The 18,238-nt window shown below is 41.3% G+C and overlaps 3 protein-coding genes across 3 annotated transcripts; 2 read left to right on the top strand and 1 right to left on the bottom strand.

Annotated features, from left to right (window-relative positions):
- The first annotated feature begins 2,604 nt into the window (after positions 1-2,604).
- Positions 2,605-5,658, top strand: b3gnt2l (UDP-GlcNAc:betaGal beta-1,3-N-acetylglucosaminyltransferase 2, like). The gene is made up of 3 exons (XM_086125611.1): positions 2,605-3,294; positions 4,229-4,344; positions 5,034-5,658. Exons 1-3 carry the CDS (start codon positions 2,674-2,676, stop codon positions 5,629-5,631), a joined length of 1,335 nt encoding a protein of 444 aa, XP_085981737.1. The 5' UTR covers positions 2,605-2,673; the 3' UTR covers positions 5,632-5,658.
- Positions 5,659-6,806: 1,148 nt separating this feature from the next.
- bckdha (branched chain keto acid dehydrogenase E1 subunit alpha) lies at positions 6,807-14,175 on the bottom strand. Its single transcript, XM_086125983.1, has 8 exons — positions 13,883-14,175; positions 12,822-12,998; positions 12,478-12,564; positions 12,286-12,394; positions 11,151-11,312; positions 10,850-11,056; positions 9,504-9,645; positions 6,807-8,748 (listed from the first exon to the last, which is right to left on the bottom strand). Exons 1-8 carry the CDS (start codon positions 14,003-14,005, stop codon positions 8,397-8,399), a joined length of 1,359 nt encoding a protein of 452 aa, XP_085982109.1. The 5' UTR covers positions 14,006-14,175; the 3' UTR covers positions 6,807-8,396.
- Positions 14,176-14,509: 334 nt separating this feature from the next.
- On the top strand, positions 14,510-17,273 carry exosc5 (exosome component 5). Its single transcript, XM_086125985.1, has 6 exons — positions 14,510-14,711; positions 15,135-15,248; positions 15,869-15,990; positions 16,423-16,563; positions 16,813-16,902; positions 17,116-17,273. Exons 1-6 carry the CDS (start codon positions 14,564-14,566, stop codon positions 17,209-17,211), a joined length of 711 nt encoding a protein of 236 aa, XP_085982111.1. The 5' UTR covers positions 14,510-14,563; the 3' UTR covers positions 17,212-17,273.
- Positions 17,274-18,238: the final 965 nt, after the last annotated feature.

Raw genomic sequence — 18,238 nt, 5'->3', positions numbered from 1 at the left:
TTCGATGTTCATTGGATTTAAGTCTCACAAGATTTACGTAATGCGACATCGCGTGTGATTCGAGGTTTTATTTGTGGCATTTTTCAAACTTGGTTTGACTTCGGAGGTTCACATACCAATAATAATAAAATAAATTTATTATTCGCCTATCTATCTCTAGAGATATCGCTGGCTGTTCATGCCTTAAAGGGAATCTTAAAAGAAAGTAAACCATTTTCTATGTTTTAAATTGGTGAGTAATTTGTAAAAATAACAGACACACCTGTGCCGCCACACACACACACATGGACAGACAAACACAAATGTTGGGAGCATCATTCTCATGCATAGGTTATTGTCCTCTGCATGCCCCTGCTGCTACCTGAGGAGTAGAGTAAAAACATAAGAAAACGTGTTTTAAAAACCGCTTTATGGCCATAAACTGAAAAGAAATGAAAAACCGAAAATACGCCGCAAACTGAACTTGGCCTCTTGCACCGTCTTCTCCGCCGAGTAAAGTAGTCCCTTTGCGCTGGTGGTAGCATCAAACCTACACTCTGTTGATATTTTGCACAAACACTCCAGGTAAGGTCACGTGATCCTCGGAGTCGTCGAGCCCCAAAAACCCTCGTGCAAGTCACCTTTCAGTAAGTTTATTTTTTTCCCTCTCTCTCTTTTGCTTAAATATGTGTAAGGATGATGTGGTTGCATCCGTTTTGCTTTAATGCGTACAGTACTTGTTTGTACGAAGGAGCGCCGTACAAAGTCCCTGGTTAATTGCGCCGTGTTGAACACACGATGCACACCCGTGGAGAGAGTAACCAAGACCACCACGATAATTTATGGAACAGCAGGCTGCCAAAATGTTCTTTAACAATATAATCGGCATTGTTTACAAAACAGCATTCGCAGGTAAGGCAAATCATTGTGCAAAACAAGAAATATTTTAGATTGATTGAAAAAGGCTTTAGGCCATAATCAATTGTGTCGAGCCAATCTGTTGGGGAAACGTTTGTTCCACCGTTCAGTCAAGTCAGCTTTACTGTCAAATATGCTCTTTGTCCAACATAGAACACAGATGAAATTTCTTTCCTCTCAAACACAGTGCAAACATGCAGTGCGTTAAAAACACACACAGCTAACAATAAGGGCAGCGAAACTGAACTGCATAAAAAGACATAAATATAAAAAAATAAAACAATAAATAGCAATCGACAGACAACCAGCCAAGGAAACACAATGATGGTTCACTTTAGTTATGGCAACACTCAGTAAGCCTGCACATGATGATCCAGAAAGTAGCGCTCCTATTTATGTTGACAACTAACTAGAATGTCGGAAATACTGTTCATTTTCCTTGGATGCTTAGTATGTTCTGTGCAGATTTGGACCTGGGCCACTGGCAACGTTAGACATCAAACTTAATGACTTAACACACTAAATAATTCACTGTAATTAAAAAAAGAGAAATTCCTATCAAACTTAATTACTTAACACACTAAATAATTCACTGTAATTAAAAAAAGAAAAATGAACAACACATGAACCAACCCTGAGATGGAACCCGCGATCAGGACTGGACTGGATGTCAGGTGTAGCAGGCAGAGATCCTCAGTGAGCTAGTATCTTGAGAGGCCGTTGTGGTGCTATTGAATTATTTTTCTTAAAACCTTTAGAGATGATTTGAATGAAAGGGCTACTAATTGCAGTATATAAAATGGTGTTGACTCTGATTGACCCTTCCTGAGGAAATGCAAATCAATGCATGAGATCGTAGACAATAAACCTAGCGACAGCAAATAAAGTGGCATTATCTTGTGAATTAAGCTCAGCAAAACCTTGCTTTTTTTGCTTAGACGTGATCTGGCTTGTATTATGACTGTGATGGGCATGCTTCTGGATATTGTGGGCATTTTATTTCATGAAAAGATGACTATGGATGATATGTTATGAGAAAAAAAATGACTTCATCGTTTCAAAGATGGGCATGCGATGGCCATATCTGTACTGTAATCCAGTTTTCCCAACTCAAAAGACATACACACGCAACCAATTAGCTTGATGTCATGTTCTCTTCCTCGAGAAGGCATCTAGTATCAGTATGTTGAGACTCAACTTCAGAGCATTATTACTATTTCAAATATGTCTGTGACCAAATAAAATGTTTTAACAATTCAAGCAAAAGTGACCAGACAAAGGCACCCTTTATTGCACAACGGCAATTTGAAACAGTAATCCATGCTTTTGTCACATCTCCGCTGGATGACTGTAATGCACTTAATTTTGGAGTCAGCCAGCCCTGACCTTTGACGTCGGTCCAGCTGGCTCAAAATGTTGCTGCTAGCCTCTTAACTGGAACACATAAGAGGGACCACGTAACTGAGGTTCTGGATTTCCTCCACATGCTGGTTTAGAATTCATTTAAAATTTCTATTTATTTCTTTCAATCTTGAAATCATCTCACAGTGCCTAACCTCTCTGGACTGGGTCAGCTAATGGCACCCAAGTCGAGGCTCTGAGGGAACAGAGCTTTTTCTGTCGCTGGTCCCAAGCTTTGGAAGGAGCCCATTTTTATTCTTTGACATCCGACACGGCGTGATAAACTGTCCTGCAATTCTAGAATGACCCAAAACTTTCATTTTTCACACAGGTTGGTCCTCCACTCCTAGAAGATGATCCCCCTCTAACGCCCTCATGAGAATCACTCAGAGGTTCCGAGTATTGCTCCTCCTGTCCACTTTACTCCTCGTCTTCCTCTACTCCAACATTCGAAAGGAGGTGAACTCCAGCATGAAAGAGCCTCCGAAGAGTGCTGGCGTGCGCCAAATGGAGGTCCAAACTCCAGTCCAAACCCCAGTCCACACCCCGGTACAAACTCCGATCCAAACCCCGGTCCACACCTCGGTCCAAACTCCAATCCAAACTTCGGTTCACACCTCGGTCCAAATCCCAGTCCAAACCAAAGTCCCAACCCTGCCAAGTGTCAACATATCTTCCACGTTCCGGACTTTGATCCCGGAAAATGGAGCATATTGGAATCGACTTCTGCACTCCAGTCTGAAACGTGCAGACCAGGGCGAGAACCCATTGAGTCGAGTTCCGCCTTGGCCTGACTGCCGGAACACCAATCAAGAGCTGATTGAGACCAACGTGCAGGATGTAGACTCCTATCCACTCCTGCTGCGAAACTTCCTGTGGGGGATGAAGTGCCGCTCGCCTCCGTTCCTCATGGACCAGCCCAACAAGTGCAAGGAGAACGCCACATTCCTGTTATTCGCCATCAAATCCATGCCGGCCCACTTTGAACGGCGGCAGGTGTGGTGACTTCATATTGAATTCAAATGTATTGCCCTTAAAATTGGAATCAATGTTGTACCTACGAGGGGTGTAAGGAAAAACGATTTGAATTGGGAAATCGGTTTTCATTTAACTGAATTGAATCATTCACACTTTACTGTATTGGCCCGAATATAAGACGGTGTTTTTTCCATTGAAATAAGACTGAAAAAGTGGGGGTCGTCTTATATTCAGGGTCTAGACATTATACCCATTCACGACGCTAGATGGCGCCAGATATCATTGAAGTGAATGCTGAACTTGACTCCCCAAGCCAAAGTGAACCCCTGTCACGAAGAATAAAAATAAAAATAGCAGTAGCACGAAGAAGAAAAATAAAAAATTGCGATAAGAAAGAGAAGAACATAATAGAAGAGATAACAGAAAATGGAGAAACGTAGCGACAATCTGGAGAAAAGTGGGCTGAAGATCGACCAGGTTAACCGGCAGTTCAGGAGAAGTTATGATGTAATTTACATTTCAAAAACCAAAAGCCATTCATTTACGAATATGATTGCACTTTAGTTTACATATTTAAATGTTCAGATATTAAGATTTGAATGAGGCAAAATAACATGCTTTTTCTCTCAAATATATTGTTATAATCATTTGTTTCAGATGTACTGTAATTATTTTCTGTATAAAAATTTATTTGGTGTTCAAAAAGTCTTTTTTTCAAACTTGAGTCTTGAAAAAGAGGGGATTGTCTTATAGTCAGGGCCGTCTTATATTCGGGCCAATACGGTTTTTATTGTATTGAGCTTAAAAGTTAAATACATTTGAACAGTACTTGGGCAGTGATTCTTCCCGCATAACCGTAGAAGGAGGGCGTCGACCGCTAGTGGCACGGCACGTTGATAATCACTGAAAAGACAAAAATATGCTTAATTGGCACTTCATTTATTTCGCGCAGGCAGTGCGTGACACCTGGGGACGGGAGCGCCTCTATAACAGGGGACTACGTGTGAGGACAGCGTTCCTGCTGGGCACCGCTTCACCGGATGACCCAGATCTCAGTGTGCTGGTCAGGTCAGTGTTGCCAATTAAATTTTAGGAGATGTTAATCACTATTTGGTGCTAAAACTTGTTCAATTACATTGCCGTTGCATCATGATAATTGGGAAAAAATCTAAGCAAGATTTAAAATCTGAAGTCAGGGGAGAAGATGCTTTTTTTTTTTTTTGCTGCCAAGCATTTCACTTGATTCAAGCCCTCAAGTGATTCAAATTTATTACAATTGTATTTCTTGTTATGATCAATTTTAGCTTAAAATAAGAAAAGGCATCATTATCTGAGTTTCGATAGCATTAATTTGTAAGACAATAGACAATTATTGAGGCTAGTTATGTTTACTACCGGTAATTTAATTTAAAAAATTATTTTTCCTCCTCTTTTTTTTTTTTGCCTCAATGGCTTAAAATTTCTATACTTATACTACCAACATCTATTATGCTACAGCGAAACCTGGCATATTTGCACTTCGTTCCCACAAATGAGTCCATGTGGAAAAATGGACCCATTACTGTATTGGTTCGTGCTCAGGTGAAAGCAGCAACAGGACTGTATTGCTTTGGTGGTATGTTGGTGCCAAAGAAAGTTGAACCGCAAATTTTAAAAAGTAGCGACACTTGTTGCTTCCCTGAAAAAAAGTTGCTAAGTTTGTCTGAAAAGTTGCTAGATCTAGCAACTAAAGTGCTAAATTGGTGTCAATGGCTCAGGTTTGAAGCAGAGCACTACGGCGACATCCTGCAGGCCGACTTCCACGATTCTCTCCTCAACCTGACCCTCAAGATGAACGCTTTTCTCCGTTGGACCCTGGAAAAGTGTCCGAGGGTCTCCTTTGTCTTCAGCGGGGATGACGACGTCATGGTCAACACTCCGGCCCTGCTGAGCTACCTCAGCTCTCTCGACTCTTCCAAGGCCTCTCGATTGTACGCCGGAGACGTGATAAAGATGGCGAGTCCCCAACGGGACCCCAAGAACAAATACTTCATTCCCATGAGCTTCTATGAGGGGCCCTACCCGGCCTACGTGGGTGGTGGCGGCTTTGTAATCTCCGGGGGCTTGCTGCGACCGCTTTATTCCACCTGCGGAGCCATTCCCTATTTCCCCATCGATGATGTCTACGTTGGCATGTGCTTCAGTGCCCTGGGCGTCTTGCCCGAGGCCCACGCTGGCTTTTACACCTTCGACATCCGAGACAGAGACCGTGGGAACCTGTGCGCCTACAAGAAGTTGATTCTTGTCCACCGTCGGTCCCCCCGGCAGGTAAAGAAGATCTGGCAGGGCATCCACAGTCCGCTACTGACTTGTTGAGCGAAAATCTGTATGCGGGGTGGTTGAAGACTGACAAAGTGGCTTCAGATCACATTTCCACCAACAGAACAAATGTAGGATCATACCTTGTTAAACACAGTGACACAATTAAAAAAATGTAATAATATAATGGATTTATTTAAAGTCTTAAATTATGTTCAGTTTCGAAAGGCATGAAATATATACTGTGTATATATATATATATATATATTTGCAGTATTTTTCTTCCTTGCTTTGCATGTTGGGAAGTATAACTAAAACAATCCCAGATTTGTGGATTGAGGGATTTGGTGTGAATGGGAAAGGCCAATCAAAATGGTGGACAACAGGCCAGGCAGTAGCCTGCCAGCTAAAGAACAAAGATGGAACACAGAGTTGAGAAAATGAGAAACATGGAAACGAATTGTCGGGAGTCGTTTGTGTTGAACAGTCCAATTCAAATCATTGACAAAGGTCGTCGCCTCTAACACAGGAAGTAGCCTGCTAGCTAAAAAATAAAGGCTGTATCAAAATTTGTTAGCCGCTTCCTCCAGAGGCCGAATTTCATAGCCACATGATGTGACTTCTGCCGTGCCTTGACCGCACACCGGTGGCCTTTGTATCTTCGTTTCCATGGAGATGGGTCATGAGCGAAGGCTGCTTTGGAGCACACTTTCGTAGGCTACACTGTGAGAAAGTTGATACAAGGAGACAAAGTGTTGGGATCTTATCAAAATTTATGACAAGTGTAATCGTTCACAAACAAGAAAGTCAATTTAGAAACTTCTGTGTGAATGGAAGACTCCATTAAAAATGGCCGACAAACGCCTGCACGTTTAGGAAGTAGCCTTCTTGCTAACAAAGACGGTGCTTGAAATGTTTAGTCGAAACAACAAGATGAAGATGTGTGAATAAAAGCTGTCATCAGAATGGCCAACAAATGTCATCCTCTACAAATCAGGACGTAACCTCCTAGCTAAAAACATAATTCAATACGTTTGGGGCAGAAACTAATTTTGGTCGCGGGCCAATTTGGAGTTACGTCTTCCTTCGGAGGGCCATTATGACAGTGAAACTGCAAAATTATTACTTGTACACAACAAATTAAGAGATTACTAGTTTTGAAAACAGTCAATAAACAATTATAATAGTTTGTTCAATTATTCTTCAAGTGAGTGTAAACCAGGCAACAAATGTATTGCTCAATCTCAACGTTATTTATTGCACATGACAATTTGAATTTTGGTACAAATTTTAGCAAGTTGACGCACATGATTTTCTTTCGCGGGCCACAGAAAATGACCTGATGGGCCAGATCTATCCCCGGGGCCTTGAGTTTGACACATGGTTTAGGGTATAGCTAAAAGAAAAAAGGAACCGTGGAGTTGTATGGATAGAAGAATTAAACTTTTTATTCCTCCACAAAACACGGCATGAAAGGAGCTACACCTGTCTGCTATGTATTAATGTGTAACAAGTTTTCCACAACCCACTGCAAAGCAGAACAAACAAATCTGAAGAGGAGACAACAAGTATTTGCATCTACACACAAAAAGTATTCCCGTCGACATGCGACGTTCACTCCAATTAGTGATAAAATGATAAACACGTGTGTTAACCGTAAGGCACCAAGCAGAAGAACATCTATGAAAACACACTTTTTCATCAAAACAACATTGTTGTGCATCATAAGAAAGCAGGGGTTCTTAAACTTTTCGTCTCTAAGGACATCTTAGAGGGAACAATTTTTTACTCCCCTCCCTCCCGTGAGCTCTGTTAGCCTAATAACATAGTTGCCTAAGTCATGTTGACCTATATTGATATATCGCCTCGGGAAAAATAAAGTACGAGTTCAGCAGCCTCAATTCAACTTCTGTGGATTATCAAGATTTTTTTTTTTTTACAGTAGTAAGTTAAAAATGAATTAGGCAATCGTGCTTTGAGACAACTAATGACTACCTCTGAATGCCATAAGAATTAAGAAGTTGCTTATTTGAGGAAAAAGACAGCAAAAAGAATAAGAACAAAGAATTTTTACATGAAGAGAAACTGCAATCTTTAAAAGAGCAATTACACTGTTGATAAAAGGTGTTATTTTCCAAGAATACAGGAGTACTTGTTGGGGAACTTTTTTCTTGACAAGAACGTGAGATATATTTTTCGGGATAAAAAGCTGTAATCAGATTAAAGATGAATTTTCTCAAGGTCAAGATCTTATATTACATTCAAAGTTTGAGGAGAGAAATTTATTTCAAAGAAATTTTTTTGACATTACTGTACACTGTTTAGTCTTTGGAGATAAATGCCTTTATTCTGTAACCCCTCCCACCACAAAATAGGCTGGCAATACGTTCTAAGCAACTTATTATACCAAAAAAACATATTCTTGTAATACGCCAAAAGAAGTCATATTTATGTCATGATACAGCAAAATGTTATCAGAGCTTGGAATTGGTCCAAAGGAAATATAGGGGGAAATAATTGGCTTATGTGCCCCTTGTCCTTAGCCTAATAGCATGGTTGCCTAAGTCATATTTGACCGTTTAAAGAAAACGAGAAAAAGGAAATTCAACAAACTAAAGTGTCCAGTTACAAAGAAACGAGTAAAACAATTTTAGCAAGCATATTGTTATTTTTATTGATTTGTGACAGTAACTTAAAATTGACATGGACAATTATGCTATTAGGCTAGCAATTTGCACTTTTTTGGGGGAGGGGGATCACATGACAATTTATTACCAATTATTTTGCGGACCCCTGTTTGAAAACCCATGGAAAATAAATATTCAGAGAGAGTCTTTGTCGTAAAGGTCGAGGGGGTAGTGCTCCTTGTATTGCTGCACATGGCGGAAGAGCGACTCGCGCTGCTTGGTGAGGGCGGGCGTCATTTCCTCGTAGACGTCAGTGAAGAGCAGGTTCGGGTTGGGTTTCAGACGCTTCTCGGCCCGTTCGAACACCTCCATAACGGTCTGGCGTGACTGCTTGCGCCAGGCGCGCTCGTCGTCCTCGCTCCACCAGCCCCGCGACGCCATGTAGTGGCGTAGGCGCGAGATGGGGTGGTCTTGCTTGTCCCAGTAATTGACCTCGTCCACTGAACGGTACGCCGAGCTGTCGTCACTGGTGCTGTGGTGGCCGATTCTGAATGAAAATCAGCCCAAACGCAATGTTATTAACGAGGGTCCGGCTGATTTGGATATTTAGGGGGGGCTGATTCTGTTATTTGAAGAATGAAATTCAAATGACGGTTTTATCGACCTGTGAGTTAAAGGGAAATGTAAGTAACAAATAAAATATATACTGTATATATATATACAGGATATATATATATATATTTTCCCTTAAGAAAATTCCCCATTCATTCTCAATGGCGGAGGTACCAGGGGTACGGCTGGAGGTACTTAATGCTGGAGAACAATAAAGATATTACAGATAGAACATTTGACTGTTTAACAATATGTTGTCAGTTAGTATTTTTGTAATTTCAACAAAGAATATTCGCAAAAATCAGACTTTTTTGTGGGGAGGGCGACTGTTTGGACATCATTATGTTTGTCTTGTAAAGTGTTGACATGATTAGAAAAAAACACGACTATTTGCCAGAAACACATACATAGAAAAATTGATTGAAAATGCAAATAGAGGAATGGAAAAATATTACACAAATATACCAAAATAAAATCAACATATTAGAAAAAAATGCTAATTATTGAACAAAAATATTTGCTTGAAAAGATAGACAAGAATCAGGCGGGAGGAAAAAATAAAAAATAAATAAAAAAAGACCAACAATTTGTGAAAACAAATGCTCTGGTTGGAATTTAATGTGACCTAAGTGTTTTGTGGAATCGTGCAGCGTGAGACGTGGCGACCTGCGACGCTTTGCTTATACCCACCTGTATGTCATGGCCTCAATAAGGAAGGGCTGGTTCTCGGCGACGGCTCTGCGCCGAGCCTCCTTGGTGGCGTTGTACACGGCGAACACATCGTTTCCGTCCACGCGGATGGACAGCATGCCATAGCCCGGACCGCGAGCAGCTGTTGACCAGTATTTAGGTTATTAGTATTATGATTATTGTTAGAAGTAGTAGTAACAATTGTAGCAGTGTTAATATCAGCATTTGGTGGCAGGCTGATCTCACTGTCTTGCCCCAAGGACAGACTGACTCAAAATTTCTCTTGTGGATTAATCAATTTATCCATGTATCACCCACCCATCTATGCGTCAATCTATTCACCTATCTTTCCATTCATCAATAAGATCTTCCTATCTATCCATTAATATATCCAGCTAACATTGATCCAACTATCGATCTGTTTATCCGTACATTCATCCATTTTTCTACTTACTGTATATCTGTCTGCCTGTCTATAGTTCCATCTACCGTATTTTGCCCCTGGAGTATAAATTGCATTTTTGGCCGAAAATTATTTTATTAAAACTGAGACCAACACTGGCACCCAAAATCCCTGTTCCCAAATCGTGTTGACGGCACTGAATGGCTGGATCGATGGAAAATGTTTGCTTTTTAGTTTAAAATGGCCTACCTTAAGTAGAATTCCACATCACATTGGAGCCAAAGGTAGAATCTTGGTGGGTTATTGCACCTTTTGGTGCTGTAAATAGTAAATCATTGTTGTGGTGGAAGCCGCAGGTTAAACTAGCGATATGTCACATGTGAGTTGCCGTGGCAACTTCTTCCATCTGGCGAATAGTATTTATTCCGTTTTCTATTTACATTTTACACAACGTCCCGACTTCATTGGATTTGGGGTTTGTCGTTAAGGTAAGTCATTTACCATTTTCTTGTTTTTCTTCTTTCTACCCCCCAAAATTGCTGCTGTAGACTGTAAATTCCCCCAGTGTGGGACAAATAAAGGATATCTTAATCTTAATCTTAAACTAAAAAGAAAAACTTTTTCCAGAGTTAGATGCGGAAGTTTCTAAGCCAACCAGAACTTGTTCGCTGCTGTCAACCCAATTCAAGTAAAGGGGACTTGGGGTGCTTGTCCAAGCTCTCATCTTAATATTTACAAGGTCATCGGACCAGCCAAACTGTGACAAAAAAAGTAGTATTTATACTGTAGTCAGAAAAATATGCTACATGGTACATATCTATCACCACCTACTATATCTCTCCACCCATCCATCTAGCTATCTGTCCATCTATTTCACATTTTAAGAAGGGTGGAACATGGAAAAACAGACAAAAAGAATCCCCAGAAGCAAGAGTTTTGTTACCAATGCCGTCGCCACGATACTGCTCGTTGGTGGGTGTGGAGATGGCGTAGCCGTTGTTGCGGCAAAAGAAGATGAGCGGGCACTCGAGTGTGGCTGAGAAGTTGAAGCCGGCGTGGGCGTCTCCCTCGCTGGCCGCCCCCTCGCCGAAATAGCAAATCACAGCTCGGTTGATGTTTTCACGCTTAATGGCGTATGCGGCTCCGACCGCTGAATGACAGGAAATAGGACGTCACCTGCCGTGTGCCGCGGAGGGGGACTTAAGTCAAAACTCGACCCGCGCGTTGCGGGACGGCAAACTCACCTTGCGGGATCTGCGTGGCCAGCGGTGAGGAGATGGTGACAAAGTTTAGATCCCGTGAGCCGTAGTGCACAGGCATCTGGCGGCCTTTGCCCAGGTCGTCCGCGTTGGCGTAGCACTGAGCCATGAATGAATCCAGGGAGAAGCCGCGATACATCAGCACGCCTGCAGGGGGATGGGGGACGGGGGGCACACAACAGCTCAATGGTCACGAAAGCAATGAAAAGATCTCATCACAAGATGACCATGTATGATAATTTACTTTGCTTCCAAGTTCAGGATTCAAATCTGGGTTACAGTTAAATTCAAATAAGGGTTACAGAATAAAATGAGTTTTTTTTAAAATTCAGGTGTTAATAGGGTTCCATTCAGGGTTATGATTTAAAATTAAGGTTTCAAAAGTGGCGGCACGGTGGACAACTGATTAGCACGTCTACCTCACAGTGCCTTCCTGTGTGGAGTTTGCATGTTCTGCCCGTGCCCGTGTGGGTTTTCTCTGGGTACTCCAGTTTCCTCCCACATTCCAAATACATGCACCGCAGGTTAATTGAACACTCTAAATGGTTCCTTGGTGTGATTATGAGTGTGGATGGTTGTTTGTCTAGGTGTGCCCTGCGATTGGCTGCCAACCAGTTCAGGGTCTACCCCGCCTAATGCCCAAAGACAGCTGGGATACGTCCGATCAAAAAATGGATGCCTCAATGGATGGGTTTCAAAAGCGTGGTTTCAAGCCCCGCTGAGGGTTTCAAGCAAGGTCTTCAAAAATCGGATTTTAAGTAAGGGTTTTAGGTTTCAAATTGAGGTTTCACATTCGTGATTCAAACCCGGGTTAGGGTTTTGAATTGTGATTTCAAGACAGGGTTAAGGTTATAAAATCGGATATCAAGCTACGGCTAGTGTTCCAAAGTAAGATATCAAGCCAGGCTTAGAGTTTAAAGTCTGGGTTAGATTTAGAAACAATGCTTGGGGTTTTAAAGTAGAAAAAGAAACATTTTTCATGCTCTACCTCAAAGTGCCTTCCTGTGTGGAGTTTGCATGTTTTTGTAGATAAGTCCTCACGTACACAACTATTTTAATTAAAAGGCTTCTATATTTTGGGGGTCTGTTTTTTTTTTGTTTTTTTTAAAGAAATACCAACCAGCTTCTCGGTATTGTCCAAAGACCAGGTCGTTTGGCTCGAGAGCGGCGGCACTACCAATGTGCGTGCCCTCCTCGCCATAGTTGGTCATGTAGAAAGAAATCCTTCCCTGTGATTGAAAACATTAAAATCATTCATATTCATACTTATTCCACACTTAAAAACAGGAAGTGAGCGGCAGGCAGGAAGCACCTGTCTCTGGGATTCATAGAGAATGCGGTCCATCGTGTTCAGCAGCGTCATTTTGTGGTAGAAGTTCAGAACCGTCTCTTTAGAGAGCTGATGAAACATGCCAGAAACTAAAATTGAGACATTTTGTCTACCAGGCAATGGAATTTTGGAGCCTCAGAATCTTCTTGGGGCTGACTTGGAGCCAGTCACAAGGAGTGTTGCCATTTCACCTATCACAAAACTTCTTTCAAATCTGCATTTCTCACAAACATAACAATGAATTATCAATATTTAATATTATTTTCATAAACAGAGGGCCCCCTCAAAAGAATTTAGCTTTGCCTGGGCTAAAAGGCGTGTCCCACCTGAGGGTCTTGGGAGGGGTTGATGATGTTGCCCTGGCGGTCCATGACCCGGTACACCGGGATGCCTGCGATTACATTGGGCTCGATAAACTCCAGTTGGTCCACAAACTCCGCGGAGGCGCCGGGAAACTGAGGCTTTTCCAGCGTTGAGTCGAACGGCTGTTGTCTGTGTGTGGACTGGAAAATATCAATTTATGGCATTATTCATCCATCAGCCAGTTAAATTGTGCATTAAACCACATATATTGAAGATACGAAAAAAAAAAACATATCGTAAAATATACCAGTATATCATACACAATGAGGGTTTTCTTTTTTTAAGTTGGATGGCCAATGTGTATATCTATTAATCAATAGCAAGACATGAACAGATGCTTGCACCAGATTTAACACAAAGATGATATCCATTTTTATTGATTCATTAAATATTTATTGAATATTTATGATAACACCATTTGTTGCTGTGATCGATCGATCTATCTATCTATCTATCTAACCATATTCGTTGCTGTGACGACACTTTCGGACGCTCCCACTGCTCGACCAATCACACTCAACTTTGTAACACGAACCGACTCGCTCACCACTTACTCACCTATCTAAATCGCTCCGAGCACCCCAACTGACATGGGTTGCACGCATTTCTGTGAAATCAAAGATTTTTTTTTAAATTGTAAAACCCGTATGTTTCGCTGCGAGAATCCACAAAGCCTTATTTGTGATTTAAACATTTTATGTCTTCGACTGTCGCTTGGCCAGATTATTTGCCAAAGTATCGCGAGACTTGAAGACGTTAGCTTCGCACCGTGGCTGAATTAACATTAAATTGAAATCACCACATTGTTTTCCTTTGCAAATCACACACTCGGTCACACTATGAAGGAGAACATCCCACATAGCTTTGCGTGTTAATGGGACAAATCGCCCTTCCGGGTTGCCACGCTCGATCCAGAAACAACATTTTGGGGGGCATTTACGCTAACACGACCTTCGAGGTTGCAAAGCTAAACGACGCTACAGAATACAAATATGGTATATATATAATATATTTATGTACTCACGTTGATTCTGAAAGTTCTGTTGTTAAGTAGCCTCGACGCCTTTAGGGCAGCCGCTTGACGACTAGCGTGGAAACATGCTCTATACATTTTGTTCATATTGCTAAAGGTGCTAACAGCTGCCATTAAGACCGTCCTCACACTATGTTTGAATGACCCAAACTTTCAGCGGCCAATGTATGTCTTAGGAAGTTAGTTTTAGTAATCAGATCACGACACAGGAATACCACTTTCCAATGTCCAATCGCACGTACCCGGAAAAAATTACATACACAACTTCGAGACAAGCACCACAACGGAAGTCAAATGAGGCTTCAAAATAAGACTTATTTGGTTTTTAAACCTAATGTTTGATTAGAACACATTCGCCACAAATCATTTTCGCAGACATTTAACGTTTCTCTGTAAGGCTGTATGTTCGCTGATGGTGTTGAGTGCAGTGTACTAATTTGTGTGCGAGCAGCGTGGGGTTCCAACTCAGTGACTGTGTGAATGTGGCTTTTCATATTAGTGTTTAAAAGTGTATAAAATATCAATATATAATACAATATACTCAAATATCTACAGTTATAGCTGATGTTATTTCTGCGTTTTTGTGCCGGGCTTTCTTTTCGCTGAAGGAACCTGAACAGCGCGCAGTGGCAGACTAGGCTGTGATGTCACCAATGAGCGCCTCCACAAACGATGAACACGAGTGACGCAATTTTCTCGCGACCAACACACACATTTGACGGCATGATGGAGTGTAGTCCGTCCACAGTTTCCATCCGAGAGTTTGGCTGCGAGCAAAATTTACTGTCTCGTTCAGACGGTTCGGCGTCTTTCATACAAGGTAACAACACAGAATTATGACTCAGCTTTAGCGACTTAGCATGTCCCTAGTTTTCAGTGTGAGTAGTGTTTAGACCTGCTGGCTAGTCTAGTTCATTGTATCATTTGGCAAACACTGTATGACGTGTAGGTCTGTAAACCAACACGCGTTTTTATGCTTAATTATTCCCCGTAGGAGCTTTTATAAATCAATGTCTGAGCCGTTTCCATTTGGCCCCCGTAGTATGTTACTATATTGGATCACGTAATTAACACCAAGTGTTCATTTCTGAGTGACACTTTCAGACAGTATTTAATTAAACAATGTTCTAAATTAAATGTAATGTGATGATCGCAGGTGAGTGTATATTCATAACTACCATTGAACAAAATCTGGATCACAGATGATATTTTGTAGTTCATTTGCAATATCGTTTGTTCCAAGGTAACACCAGTGTGCTGGCTGCAGTGTACGGACCAGCTGAAGTTAAAGTCAGTAAGGAAATTTATGACCGCTCAACGTTGGAGGTGATCATACAACCCAAAGTTGGACTTCCAAGTAAGTCCTGAGCTAAGATATTGTATAAGTCATTATTGACCGTCCAATTGTTGGGAGCTTTTTTTTTACGAGACATCACCACCAGGTGGTGGTAGTGGTGTTCAACACTTGTTAAAATAAATTTGTGGGCCTTGTTACACTGCTTGAAAATGTTGGCGCAGCAGAATTTTTTTTTCCACCCTCAGTGTCACGGTTTGTTTAAAAAAAAAAGCATTGCAACATAAACGTCACAGTTGCTCTCCTGTGAAAAAAATGTAGGTCCATTTTTATCATTTAAAAAAAAAGTAATATTTATAAAATGACAAAAATGGGACCTATGTGTTATTCACAGGACAGTGACGATATGACACATTCAACTACTGGTAACACAAGCACACATATGACAAGGTTTCACCCTTTTAACTTAATTAATTAACATACGCAAAATAGGTGGATATGACATGTCCGTTGGGAGACCTGAAAGTTCGTACGGCTGTGTGTTTCATGTTAGTGGAAGACTGGGAGTTACAAAAACAAAACAAAACAATAAAATCAAGGAACCAACTTATACAAGCACATATTTTGATTGGGAGTGCTAATAGTGTATCTCATTGTTTCACAAGCATTTTTTTCCCTTGGAGGTGTGAAGGAGCGAGCTCAGGAGCAGTGTGTGCGAGAAACCTGCGAGGCATCCCTACTGCTGTCCCTTCACCCTCGATCATCCCTCACGCTGGTTTTACAGGAGCTCCATAACGATGGCTCTGTATCCTTTTCTCACACAGCAAGACCTCTGCAGTTTTTCCTCTGTACAGCCCATCGCTTCCATGGATCTAAAGCAAAATTTGTTTTTAACTTCCATTGATATTGATCATTGATCATTCATATACCTGCTATACTACAAAGTCATTGGAGCTCTGGAACTGTTCTGTTGTTAGCTTTGCACATCTTTACCAAAGTATTTTTTTTTCCAAATATATATTTAATCTAGTCTGAACCCTTTCAGTGTCATTCATTAAAAAAAAAAAAGTCATACTCCAGGCTGTGCTGTTGACTGAAAACTTCTCCTGGGGCCCCTTGTGGTCATGGAGCCCAAAGCAGATGTTTAGTAGGTTATGCAATACAATACATCTTTATTTAATGCATTGGGCCAGCTTGGCATGCATGCACGTGTGTTTCTTCCTGACCCACTGTCCAGCTATTGTCCTGCTTCCTCAACGCCGGCTGCATGGCTATGATGGACGCCGGCTTGCCGATGAGTTGCCTGTTCTGCGGCGTCACCTGCGCCATCCACACGGATGGAAGTATCATCACCGACCCGACCGCTGCTCAGGAAGCGGTGAGTGTGATTTCCTTATGTGGGGCAGATTCAAAAACCAGGGACACCCACTTAAGCTTCGGGCATTCAGTAACAGTCTGTGTGGAAAAATAATCCCCCGATATAGCAAATAATCCACTATGAAAGTATGATAAAGAAATCCACGATATGGTGACTCCGCAACATGTGAAGCACGATATGGCAAAAGACGACTGCACTATCAATGCTATTTGAATGCTGAATGTGCTCGTCTGCTTTCACCCTTAACAGGAGAGTCGAGCTCTGATGACCTTCGCCATCGACAGCAAAGAGCACCAAGTGATGATGACCTCAACCAAAGGATCGTTTTCAGTACAAGAGGTTGGTGAAATGAACTAGTGGTTCTTAAAGCAAAGACACTCAGGGGTCTGTGAGCTACTGTATATCCTGGGGGTCCGCAAAACCATTTGCAATAAATGTTGTGTGTATGTGTGTAGACACACACATATACACACACACACATATGGAGACCAACATAATAAACATATGTATTTATCTACGTATGTTTGGGTAAACGTGCATTTTTGTGTACAGATGCAGCAGTGCATCGCTGTCAGTCAGGCGGCGTCCGAAAAGATCTTCAGCTTCCACAGAGAGTCGCTCAGGCGGCGCTACTCCAAAAGCGTCTGATCTTTTTTTACTCTATTCGCCGCATAAAGAGCAATTTTTCTAATAAAATATTCATTAGCCACTTTGCGCCTCCTCTGCTTCAGTTCACTTCTAGGCCATGTTTGTGATTGTGTGTCTGTGTGGATGTCGATGGGTGCTTTGTTCATTTTGGAACACAATGAAAGAGATGGAATGAGATTAGTGAGACCAAAACCTGAAGAACTCCAGTGGTCACAAGGTTATGTCTTTATAAATTCTTCCATGAGATAGTTAAATACAGTATTTAACTATGTCGGAATATTGTCTGGAGGCCTTAATTAGTACAATGATGCATTTGTATGATATACTGTATCAAGAAAATCATATTTTATTTCAGGTGTGGCTCCGGCTGGATGATTTTGATCGATTATGTCGTTCTCAAAATCCTGCCATCCTCGCTTTAGCCTCCTAGGGGCAGTGTAGTGCCAACATGAAGATATACTTAAAAAAGAAGAATTAAGTGGTGAATTTTATTTATCTAACTAGTTTTTCCTACATTTGAAAATATCTAAACCCGTGAGTATTGTTATATTACCTATCTGTCTGTGGTCATACAACGTGTGGGTTGTTTGTAAGAAAATAAATACATCCCATGATGTCTAATACAAATTCTTGCTAGCCAATGCTAGCGAGATGGCAATGTAGGTAAATAAAACAATGTATCTTATTTAAATATACGGTGTGTGTAATTCTATTTGTTGTGTGTTATACAGTAAGGTCCAACGTGGTTGTCAACAATTTAAACTTTAAAGCGCCAAAGTAGCAAAATTGCACTAAGCAACATTTTTACAGCGTGCCTTTAGCTCAGAAGTTTGTTTTTTTAGCGACAACCTGTTGAAATAGTGACATAAAAACGGAACATTTTCTTGAAAAGGTTCATTCAGGGATGACAGAAGAACATATGTCACACGTTGCTGCAAGCATCAGGATGCATTCAGTAGGGAAGTGACAGAACATTTCAAATCAATGTCGGTGTATATAAAAAAACAGTATATCATTGGATAGAGAT

Source organism: Hippocampus guttulatus, chromosome 12 (genome assembly GCF_054856545.1).
Source record: "Hippocampus guttulatus isolate MCC_2025c chromosome 12, RoL_Hgut_1.0, whole genome shotgun sequence".
NCBI lineage: Eukaryota > Metazoa > Chordata > Actinopteri > Syngnathiformes > Syngnathidae > Hippocampus > Hippocampus guttulatus.
Note: the sequence above shows the minus strand (reverse complement) of the source record. Positions and strands in the feature narration are given on the sequence as shown.